The sequence below is a fragment of the Coregonus lavaretus genome (genome assembly GCF_964263955.1).
Source record: "Coregonus lavaretus genome assembly, chromosome: 36".
Lineage (NCBI taxonomy): Eukaryota > Metazoa > Chordata > Actinopteri > Salmoniformes > Salmonidae > Coregonus > Coregonus lavaretus.
Genome location: NC_140023.1, coordinates 28,366,015 through 28,378,368, shown reverse-complemented (window position 1 = coordinate 28,378,368; position 12,354 = coordinate 28,366,015). Strand labels below are relative to the sequence as shown.

Genomic DNA, 12,354 nt, shown 5'->3' with positions numbered 1-12,354 from the left:
AGAAGATATGGAGATCACCCCACTGCAGCACCCAACACTAGCCTGTACCCTGACACATCACACCTTTCGAGAGAGAGAGACAGAGAGAGAGAGAGAGAGAGAGAGAGAGAGAGAGAGAGAGAGAGAGAGAGAGAGAGAGAGAGAGAGAGAGAGAGAGAGAGAGAGAGAGAGAGAGAGAGAGAGAGAGAGAGAGAGAGAGAGAGAGAGAGAGAGAGAGAGAGAGAGAGAGAGAGAGAGAGAGAGAGAGAGAGAGAGAGAGAGAGAACGTGATGGATATGGCAGGTTAGTGCATGGGTGTGCAGGTCCAGTGGGCATTTCCATGGCTGTACAGTCAGACACAGTACAGTAGAGTAGCTGGGAGTAAAACAGTAGAACACTGAGAGAGGGTCAGTCAGTCCACAACCCAGTAGGAACCAAGACCAGCACACCACCAAACCACACCGAACCGGGTCAGTAACAGTCCCAAAGAGACCATACGGGAGGGGGTCAACAGAGGTCAGGTGTCAGTGGTTACCTGGGATGACGGTCAGCCAGCCCGACTGGTTGACCGCACCTATATAATTGGAGACTTTACAGGTATACTCTCCGGCATCCTCTTCGGTCACGTTGGTGAGCGTGAGCACCTCCACGTCCGAGCTATTGATGCCTGAGCGCTGGAGTGTGTGAGCCACACACACATACAAAAACACGCACGTGCACGCACACACACGGCAGCAAGGGGACAAAACACAGGAAAGCCTGTTAACTGTCACATCTGCAACCTAAATGCAGGGAGAGGAGAGTCAAGGAGCCGCCACACAGACAGGAGCACAGCTTGAGTATTCCAGTAGTATTTATTATTCTTCGCAAAGGGGGAAAATTTTAAGTTTCACTCTCTTCTAAGAAGACAAACTGGACACTAACAAAAAGCTTTTACAAATGGCAAAAAGGTCACCTGAAAACAAAATCATTATTAGCCTACATTTTGAAGAAAAAATATATATGAAAAGCTACGAGAGGTAATCAGGTGTCAATTTTCACCGCTCAGGTCAGAACAGCCAATGAGGGGCCAGGGAGGGCTGGAATGTACCTTTAGGACGCGGACGTAGGGGTGTCCGTCTGGGCCAGTGCGACTACCATTCTTCTGGATGTGCTGCAGCCACTGGATGTGGGGCTGAGCATCGCTGTACACCTTACACACGAAGCGTGCGTCCTCCCCCACTTGCACACTGGTGTTGGCCGGCAGCCCTGCTTGGAGAATGGGCGGATGAGGGGACCGTTCTAAGATGGAGAGAGAAAAGGGGTGTTATGTTAGTTTGTGCATTGAGACATCACCATGGCCATTCCAAACCCCAACCTTGCACTGTACACCCTAAGGCAATAGACAGGTTTGTATTACTAATGTCAATGACAGACAATTGATCAACTAAGCTAGATCACCACTCAGTACCTTGAGACTAAGCATTAGGACACAGACACTTTATGTGTAAGGAACTGACAACGAGCACAGAATACTACCCAAAAGCCTGATGCACAGGCTTGGGACAGTATGGTAAAAAACTGTTTTTACTTTATGCTTGTGTTTTTGAAGTTTTGAGGCTGTGAAGGGGGTCTGGATGTTTAGGGGAACAGTGGACACGGGTGAATATTCCACAACCGGGAGACAAGCAGAGTCACGACAAGAAAACTGCCTATCTCTTATCACCACACTGCGTAGATTATTCACACAAAACAAAGAGGAGTTATCTCTACTGATAAGGACTAAACACACCTGTAGTAAGAGTTTAATCTAAAAACTCACTTCAATCACATTCTGAGCCGATGCTATTTCAAAATGCCTTTTATTGCAAAACTTTGGCAACTATATGAAGTAACTAAACATTAGCTGACACTGTGGCCTAGTAAGGGTTACATTATACAGCCACGCTCCGCAGAGAAACACCTTCATTTTCCCTCACTAAAAACGATCTGCGTTCTTTTGCAAGCAAACATTTGGCCTGCAAATCCAAACAGAGCAAGACCTGCCGAACAATACCCCCTTTCACACACTACCCTACCACTGCCTACCCTTCACTACCCTGCACAACCCTGTGTGTCTGTGTTAGTCTGTCTGTTTGTTTGTATGTCAGACGTTTGCCAATACACCTCTGCGCTCTCTGTCTGTCAGTCAGTAGGCCAAAGTGCTACTCTCTCTCTCTCCGTCAGATCAGATGATTCCCACCCCTCCCTCGTCTCTCTCTCTGTCTTTTCCCCTCCTCCTTATGCATTCCTTTGGCTCAGCGTGCTTATTGTCTCCCTCCCTCCCTCCCTCCCTCCCCTCCTCCTTCCATCCATCTCGCTCACATGCATGCCTCTCTCTGTCTGTCAATCACTCTCTCTCTGTCTCTCACACACACAAACACACACACACATATTAACATGGAGAGAATGAAGTACCCTACACCACAAACAGATGCAAACACATTACTCCCTCTCTGTGCCCACTTCTCCCTCACTTGTCTTTACACACAAACAATAATATGCCATTTAGCCATTTAGCAAACAACTCAGGAGCATGATAACTAGCAAGCTATCCAATACAATATATTTGTTTACAGCTAGTCAACGTAGCACAGATAATATTTAGTAGCCCTTTCTTGCAGTCAATTGACCAAATCGCCCTCTAGTGGCCTCATGGGTGGAATGTTATTAGCATTTTTCATAATTTCATAATTCATAAACATTCTTTTTTTTTTAAACCACCGTATCGTTCTCCGCCAACATCAAGGCGGTGACCCGCTCCTGCAGGTTCATGCTCTACAACATTCGGAGAGTGCGACCCTGCCTTACACAGGAAGCGGCGCAGGTCCTGGTCCAGGCACTTGTCATCTCCCATCTGGACTACTGCAACTCGCTGTTGGCTGGCCTCCCTGCCTGTGCCATTAAACCCCTACAACTCATCCAGAATGCCGCAGCCCGTCTGGTGTTCAACCTTCCCAAGTTCTCTCACGTCACCCCCCTCCTCCGCACACTCCACTGGCTTCCAATTGAAGCTCGCATCCGCTACAAGACCATGGTGCTTGCCTATGGAGCAGTGAGGGGAACGGCACCTCTGTACCTTCAGGCTCTGATCAGTCCCTACACCCAAACGAGGGCATTGCGTTCATCCACCTCTGGCCTGCTGGCTCCCCTTCCTCTGCGGAAGCATAGCTCCCGCTCAGCCCAGTCAAAACTGTTCGCTGCTCTGGCACCCCAATGGTGGAACAAGCTCCCTCACGACGCCAGGACAGCGGAGTCACTCACCACCTTCCGGAGACATTTGAAACCCCACCTCTTTAAGGAATACCTGGGATAGGATAAAGCTAAAACAAGGCACGCATGGCTAGGACCTAGGGGAGCATGCTTTGGTCAAGTCCTGTGGAACCTGACCGGGTTCATCATGTAGTCGTGATGGCTGCATAGCGCTGCTACTTTTGACTTATAGCCACACTGTGGCTCTAGACCAGGGCTGCCCAACCCTCTTCCTGGAGATCTACCGTCCTGTGGGTTTTCAGTCCAACCCTAAGGAACTCCCCTCTATTCTTACTCCGGATCTCCAGGAAGAGGGTTGGGCAGCCCTGCCCTAGTATGTTCGTGACTTGAGTGTTTCTGTGAAATATACGCTTGTTTGCATGTATAGTATGTGTCAGGTGTAGGTCTCTCCATAAATGCATGGATAGCATGGTGACTATGACACATACCAAAGGTCAGTGCAAAGGGGTTGAGTGAGTTGGGTTTGAACTTGCTGTGTCCCCTTGTAATACTGCTAAGCCATTGGTTCTGTTTGCTCCCAGAGAGAAGCTCAGCAGCATGCCACTCCCACTGTCCCTCTCCAGCTCCTCTGACAGTCACATCCCTGGTCCTTATGTCCACTTGACAGTTGCCTGATTCACACTGTAGGGCCAACCCGAACCGTACTGTCCTGGCTTGGATATTTTCTTTTCACATTGTCCTTTCCGGCAAAGTTCCAGCAAATGTGGTTGATACGTAACCAGGAAAGCCCAGTATAGTTTGGCTTGGTTTGGTGTGAATCAGGCTATTGTGACTAAGGAGCAATGGCCAGGGCGCTGCCTAAATACAGTACATGAATCAAAACTGCCCATAGAAACAGACCTGGCACACCTAGGCAGCATTCCTTCTCCGCACCTGCATAAAGTATAGTAGCATGCACCTGGGGGATCAAACAGCCAGCATTAACCCCCCAACCCCCTCCATCAGAACCCCTAATGCTGGCCCAAACTGGTAACATTTAGGTGTGGGTGGCAGGTAGCCTCGAGGTTAGCACATTAGGCCAGTAACCAAAAGGTTTGAATCCCGGAGCCAACAGCATGACCAATTTGTCAGTGTACCCCAAATGCTCCAGGGACACTGGTAAATAGCTGACCCTGACTCTGACCCCAACTCCCCACGGGTGTCTTGCAGATATTATAATTAACACCCAATCCCTCCATCCCCTCATCCCTCCCTCCATCCCAGGCAGGCCCAGTGCAGTACTCACCCACTACATCCAGGGTGTAGGTGTGGTTGATGGCGCCATATGAGTTCTCCACCAGGCAAGTGTAGTTGCCCTTGTCTGACGGCACCACACTCTCCATGATCAGGGTCCAGTGCTGGTGACGCACCTGAGAGGGAAAACAATGCATACTGTAGATGGATGGAAGGCCGCAGACCAAAATGGACAATTGTAGAGTACTATATAAGATTGAGAGAGTGAGTGAGGAGGCTCGGTGAGTGACGACGGTCAGGTCTGTTCTCACTAGTGCACCATGGTGAAAAACAATATTACAGGTGGTGACAGACTGGTCCAAGGTGAGCTGCTACCCCTACCCAAGGAAGTTCACTGTTTTGCTGGGACTGTGGAGTGGAGCGTTTCTAAAGCTACCGCTTACCCTTCTACTCCTTGGAACAGTGGTTCCAAAATGTTTTACTCGGGCCCCCCTCCCATCATTTTCACTCGTGAACATGCGCGCGCCACATCTATTTCTATGGGCACAAGCACTGTCCATGACACAAACTGTTCACACCTCTCTTGTTGGCAGAGAGAACATTTTGCAGGTCTAAAGATTATTTCCTGGCGCAGGAGGGGATGGATGCAGTTTATGGACTCTTAACCAACCGTGCTATTTTGTGTGTTTTTCCGCATTGTTTGTAACTTATTTTGTACATAATGTTGCTGCTACTGTCTCTTATAACCGAAAAGAGCTTCTGGACATCAGAACAGCGATTACTCACCTTGAACTAGACTAAGAATTTTTCTTTAATGAGTCGGACGAGAGGGATTTGCTCCAGACACCCGACAGGGCCCTCATCCCCGTCATTCGCAGTAGAAAGAACCCTGATTGTACCACTTGTTGTTCTCTTAATTTGTGTCACTTTCTACTTGCTTACTGTCTATGTGACCTAAAGTTTTACTGTATGTTTGGGTTTTCTAATTGGGGGAGTTGAGAGACATTTAAAGCTGGGGGAGAGAGAGTGAGTATAATGTCCCATCGAGAGCACACACACGGATGTCTGAGTCCAATTTCAAACCAGCAACCCTGCCCTCCTCTCCTCTCCTCTGTCTCCAGTGATGGCGTAGAGGGGGTGGGTGACAGACAAATGTGATTAGCGGATTTTAAGAGCCAAAATGGAAGGGCAACAGTCTGCATCAAGATCAAGCCGCCAAAAATAGCATTGGAAGAGTAAATCCTTTCTAAACAACAGTCACAAATGTAAACTCAAATGAAACATTTAACTTCATAGACTCATTCCAAGGCACTAGTCGTGAGAAAATCCTTGCATGCTGCAGCGCAGGGTTCTCGCGTACCTTATACCCGCCCATGCGGTCCTCCTGTCGGAATGGTCGGCTGTTCTTCAGCCAGCGCATCTTAGGACGTGGGTTGCCCCCGGCAGCACAGCGGAACTTGACTGTGTTGGCAGCAGGCACCGCGTGCAGCCTCTTCTCCATCTTCTCCAACATCGTCCAATAGGGCGCCCCTAAAGAAAAGATACAACCAATCAGGTCAGATTCTGTCCATTCTAAACCCAATAACAGAATTATAGCAATACATGAACATGTAACATATTATATTTGGTAAGTACCAAAAAGGATCCATTGTTACCACATAGTGAATTAGTTATTACCATGTAAATATCAGCTTAAACCGGATTGTAAAATAAAGCTTTACTGATATTTGTGAGAGTTACTCTGCTCATTTTATCTCTACTCTCAACAGAAAAACTGTATGAGAAATATGGCGAAGCAGCAGAGCTCCCTTGAGTAAAGTTTTCAGTCCAAAGCCTGAACAACATGCACTACTACAGCTAGCATTAGCATTAGACTAGTAGTGAGGTAGTGAGAAAGAGTGGGGCCCCGGCTAGTGGAGGATAGTGGAGGAGTGGGGCCCCGGCTCGGTCACAAGAAGGTGTGACCGAGGGGGCAAGCCCTTAACTGTTATTCACACTCCCCTGGCACCCTTCACAACACAGGGCTGTCTGGATAATACAACTCAGCCATTGATTCACAGGCTACGGCCCAAATGGAACCCTATTCCCTATAAAGTGCACTAAATAGGGAATAGGGACGTGCCTACAATTCACACTGGACAAACACTTAAAACAAACAAATCTGGTCTCTTTAGTGCGTTACAGGATCAGCTATAATATTGCAGTAATGTAAATGTATTGTGGCTCCATCAATGTAATTGTCTGCATCATTTCCAATCCCCTATATATTGTTTTGTAAATACAGTGCATTCGGAAAGTATTCAGACCCATTCACTTTTTCCACATTTTGTTACGTTACAGCCTTATCCAAAATGGATTAAATAGTTGTATTTCCTCATCAATCTACACACAGTACCTCATAATGACAAAGCAAAAACAGGTTTTTAAAATTTTTTTGCAAATGTATTAAAAATAAAATACTGAAATATTGGAAAAGCACACAACTGTCTATATAAGGTCCCACAGTTGACAGTGCATGTCAGAGCAAAAACCAAGCCATGAAGTCGAAGGAATTGTCCGTAGAGCTCCAAGACAGGATTGTGTCGAGGCACAGATCTGGGGAAGGGTACCAAAAAATGTCTGCAGCATTGAAGGTCCCCAAGAACACAGTGGCCTCCATCATTCGTAAATGGAAGAAGTTTGGAATCACCAAGACTCTTCCTAGAGCTGGCCACCCGGCCAAACTGAGCAATCGGGGAGAAGAGCCTTAGTCAGGGTGATGACCAAGCACCCATGGTCACTCTGACAGAGCTACAGAGTTCCTCTGTGGATATGGGAGAACCTTCCAGAAGGACAATCATCTCTGCAGCACTCAACCAATCAGGCCTTTATGGTAGAGTGGCCAGACGGAAGCCACTCCTCAGTAAAAGCCCGCTTGGAGTTTGCCAAAAGGCACCTAAAGACTCTCACACCATGAGAAACAAGATTCTCTGGTCTGATGAAACCAAGATTGAACTCTTTAGCCTGAATGTCAAGAGTTACATCTAGAGGAAACCTGGCACCGTCCCTACGGTGAAGCATGGTGGTGGCAGTATCATCCTGTGGGAATGTTTTTCAGTGGCAGGGACTGGGAGACTAATCAGGATCGAGTGAAAGATGAACGGAGCAAAGTACAGAGAGATCCTTGATGAAAACTTGCTCCAGAGTGTTCAGGACCTCAGACTGGGTTAAAGGTTCATCTTCCAACAGGACAGCGATCCTAAGCACTCAGCCAAGACAACGCAGGAGTGGCTTCGGGACAAGTCTCTGAATGTCCTTGAGTGGCCCAGCCAGAGCCCGGACTTGAACCCGATCTAACATCTCTGGATAGACCTGAAAATAGCTGTGCAACTACGCTCCCCATCCGACCTGACAGAGCTTGAGACAATCTGCAGAGAAGAATGGGAGAAACTCCCCAAATACAGGTGTGCAAAGCTTGTAGCGTCTTACCCAAGAAGACTCAAGGCTGTAATCGCTGCCAAAGGCGTTTCAACAAAGTACTGAGTAAAGGGTCTGAATACTTATGTAAATGTATTATTTGAGGATTTTTTTTTAAATAAATTTGCACAAAATTCTAATGCTTTGTCATAAGTGGTTATCCCACTGGCTATAGGGTGAATGCACCAATTTGTAAGTCGCTCTGGATAAGAGCGTCTGCTAAATGACGTAAATGTGCCCTTGAGCAAGGCACTTAACCCTAATTGCTCCTGTAAGTCGCTCTGGATAAGAGCGTCTGCTAAATGACTAAAATGTAATGTAAATGATTATGGGGTATTGTGTGTAGATTGATGAGGGAAACATTTTTTTTAATCAATATTAGAATAAGGCTGTAACGTAGCAAAATGTAGAAAAGTCAAGGGGTCTGAATACTTTCCGAATGCACTGTACATGCATATAAAATATTGTTGAAACAATAGATTTTTAGGACAAACTCTTAAAATGAATGTTCAAGGAAAACAAAACCTGTATGTGAATATTCTAAGATATTATATTTAATTAATCACTTACATTTGGTTAAATTTCCCAGAATGCATTAGTTTAACCCTCAAGTTGACCCTGAGGCAGTGTTACTTTTGGCTCTCTTTTTTAGATTTAGTCGAGTCTTAGTCAATTTAGTAAACTAAATTCCCTTTCATTTTAGTCACATTTTAGTCACATCACATTTGCATTGCCTCATTAACCTATAGTAAACATAAATCACTGACTTCCATATGCACAAACATACATACAGTGAGGGGGAAAAGTATTTGATCCCCTGCTGATTTTGTACGTTTGCCCACTGACAAAGAAATGATCAGTCTATAATTTTAATGGTAGGTTTATTTAAACAGTGAGAGACAGAATAACAACAAAAAAACGCATGTCAAAAATGTTATAAATTGATTTGCATTTTAATGAGGGAAATAAGTATTTGACCCCCTCTCAATCAGTAAGATTTCTGGCTCCCAGGTGTCTTTTATACAGGTAACGAGCTGAGATTAGGAGCACACTCTTAAAGGGAGTGCTCCTAATCTCAGCTTGTTACCTGCATAAAAGACACCTGTCCACAGAAGCAATCAATCAATCAGATTCCAAACTCTCCACCATGGCCAAGACCAAAGAGCTCTCCAAGGATGTCAGGGACAAGATTGTAGACCTACACAAGGCTGGAATAGGCTACAAGACCATCGCCAAGCAGCTTGGTGAGAAGGTGACAACAGTTGGTGCGATTATTCGCAAATGGAAGAAACACAAAATACTTGTCAATCTCCCTCAGCCTGGGGCTCCATGCAAGATCTCACCTCGTGGAGTTGCAATGATCATGAGAACGGTGAGGAATCAGCCCAGAACTACACGGGAGGATCTTGTCAATGATCTCAAGGCAGCTGGGATCATAGTCACCAAGAAAACAATTGGTAACACACTACGCATTGAAGGACTGAAATCCTGCAGTGCCCCAAGGTCCCCCTGCTCAAGAAAGCACATATACAGGCCCGTCTGAAGTTTGCCAATGAACATCTGAATGATTCAGAGGAGAACTGGGTGAAAGTGTTGTGGTCAGATGAGACCAAAATCGAGCTCTTTGGCATCAACTCAACTCGCCGTGTTTGGAGGAGGAGGAATGCTGCCTATGACTCCAAGAACACCATCCCCACCGTCAAACATGGAGGTGGAAACATTATGTTTTGGGGGTGTTTTTCTGCTAAGGGGACAGGACAACTTCACCACATCAAAGGGACGATGGACGGGGCCATGTCCGTCAAATCTTGGGTGAGAACCTCCTTCCCTCAGCCAGGGCATTGAAAATGGGTCGTGGATGGGTATTCCAGCCAAATTAGTGGCTCAAGAAGAGCACATTAAGGTCCTGGAGTGGCCTAGCCAGTCTCCGGACCTTAATCCCATAGAAAATCTGTGGAGGGAGCTGAAGGTTCGAGTTGCCAAACGTCAGCCTCGAAACCTTAAGGACTTGGAGAAGATCTGCAAAGAGGAGTGGGACAAAATCCCTCCTGAGATGTGTGCAAACCTGGTGGCCAACTACAAGAAACGTCTGACCTCTGTGATTGCCAACAAGGGTTTTGCCACCAAGTACTAAATCATGTTTTTCAGAGGGGTCAAATACTTATTTCCCTCATTAAAATGCAAATCAATTTATAACATTTTTGACATGCGTTTTTCTGGATTTTTTTGTTGTTATTCTGTCTCTCACTGTTCAAATAAACCTACCATTAAAATTATAGACTGATCATGTCTTTGTCAGTGGGCAAATGTACAAAATCAGCAGGGAATCAAATACTTTTTTCCCTCACCGTAGCCTTGTCTTAGCATATATATTTAAATTGATTTTTATTTGGATTTCATGTAATGGACATACACAAACTAGTCCAAATTGGTGAAGTGAAATGAAAAAAATAACTTGTTTAAAAAAAGTCAAATAAATAAATAAAAAGTGGTGCGTGCATATGTACTCCTTCATATGCATTCACTCCCTTTGCTATGAAGCCCCTAAATAAGATCTGGTGACACCAATTACCTTCAGAAGTCACATAATTAGTTAAATAAAGTCCACTTGTATGCAAGCTAAGTGTCACATGATCGCTCACATGATCTCAGTATATATACACCTGTCCTGAAAGGCCCCAGAGTCTGCAACACCACTAAACAAGGGGCACCACCAAGCAAGCTGCACCATGAAGTCCAAGGAGCTCTCCAAACAGCTCTGGGACAAAGTTGTGGAGAAGTAGAGATCAGGGTTGGGTTATAAAAAAATATCTGACACTTTGAACATCCTACGGAGCACCACAAAATACATTATTAAAAGATAGAAAGAATTTGGCACCACAACAAACCTGCCAAGAGAAGGCCGCCCAGCAAAACTCACGGACCAGGCAAGGAGGGCATTAATCAGAGAAGCAACAAAGAGACCAAAGATAACCCTGAAGGAGCTGCAAAGCTCCACAGTGGAGATTGGAATATCTGTCCATAGGACCACTTTAAGCCGTACACTCCACAGAGCTGGGCTTTACGGAAGAGTAGCCAGAAAAAAAGGCATTGCTTAAAGAAAAAAAATAAGCAAACACGTTTGAAGAAGGTACTCTGGTCAGAAGAGACTAAAATTGAGCTTTTTGGGCATCAAGGAAAACGCTATGTCTGGCGCTAACCCAACACCTCTCATCACCCCGAGAACACCATGTTTTTCATCGGCAGGGACTGGGAAACTGGTCAGAATTGAAGGAATGATGGATGGCGCTAAATACAAGGACATTTCTTCCAGAGATTTGAGACTGGGACAGATGTTCACCTTCCAGCAGGACAATGACCCTAAGCAAACTGCTAAAGCAACACTCGAGTGGTTTAAGGGGAAACATTTAAATGTCTTGGAATGGCCTAGTCAAAGCCCAGACCTCAATTCAATTGAGAATCTGTGGTCTGACTTAAAGATTTCTGTACACCAGCGAAACCCATCCAACTTGAAGGAGCTGGATCAGTTTTGCCTTGAAGAATGGGCAAAAATCCCAGTGGCTAGATGTGCCAAGCTTATAGAGACATACCCTGTAATTGCTGCAAAAGGTGGCTCTACAAAGTATTGACTTTGGGGGGGGTGAATAGTTATGCACGCTCAAGTTTTCAGTTTTTTTGTCTTATTTCTTGTTTGTTTGCCAAGAGTGTGCAATGCTGTCATCAAGGCAAAGAGTGGCTATTTGAAGAATCTCAAATATAAAATATATTTTGATTTCTTTAACACTTTTTTGGTTACTACATGATCCCATATGTGTTATTTCATAGTTTTGATGTCTTCACTATTATTCTACAATGTAGAAAATAGTAAAAATAAAGAAAAACCCTGGAATGAGTAGGTGTTCTAAAACTTTTGACCGGTAGTGTAACTGGAAAATTCGCTCTGGCTATCTACTCTGATTTCAGAGCACTCTCGTCTGAGTGTGCCAGAGCACAGAATAACTGACAAATTTACAAATGCTCAACACCCATTGAATATGGCTGGTGTCAGTAAACGTTGGCAAAAAAGCATTATTAAATTGTTGCCAGCAGCACATTTGCAGTCACCAATGCTCTGGATAACGTAAAAAAGGCTTTATAAATACATTTGATTGATTGATTGATTGATTGAATCTGACCATTTAACTCGCCCTAGCAGAGCTGGTTAGGCTGTTTTTATATCAGCAGATGTCACAAAGTGCTATATACAGAAACCCAGCCTAAAACTCCAAACAGCTGTTCTCTCATTTGTTTCAGGAAGTAGCTAGCAAGCTAGCCAAAGTTAGCCAGTTAGCTTGGGTGCTTGGGTGCTTGACTGCTGTTGTTAGGGCAGAACACTCAAATCAACCCTATTCCTCAGCCAGAGCGTCCAGTGTGTGCTCTGAATACTCAGAGAGCGAAACGCTCTGAATTTACGAA

At 45.2% G+C, this 12,354-nt stretch overlaps 1 protein-coding gene across 7 annotated transcripts in view; it reads right to left on the bottom strand.

Moving 5' to 3' along the window:
- The window catches only part of LOC311110577 (fibroblast growth factor receptor 2-like), a 109,663-nt gene that overhangs the window by 67,665 nt on the left and 29,644 nt on the right, over positions 1 to 12,354 (bottom strand). For 4 of the 7 annotated variants that reach the window (XM_084153088.1, XM_084153089.1, XM_084153092.1 and 1 more), the window contains 3 exons: positions 5,804 to 5,973; positions 4,496 to 4,619; positions 1,070 to 1,260 (listed from right to left, as the gene is read on the bottom strand). In XM_084153088.1, the coding sequence (XP_084009214.1) occupies positions 1,070 to 1,260; positions 4,496 to 4,619; positions 5,804 to 5,973 (485 nt within the window). Of the gene's footprint in view, positions 1 to 514; positions 654 to 1,069; positions 1,261 to 4,495; positions 4,620 to 5,803; positions 5,974 to 12,354 lie in introns of all 7 variants that reach the window. The other 3 variants (XM_084153094.1, XM_084153090.1, XM_084153091.1) reach the window with 1 other exon arrangement.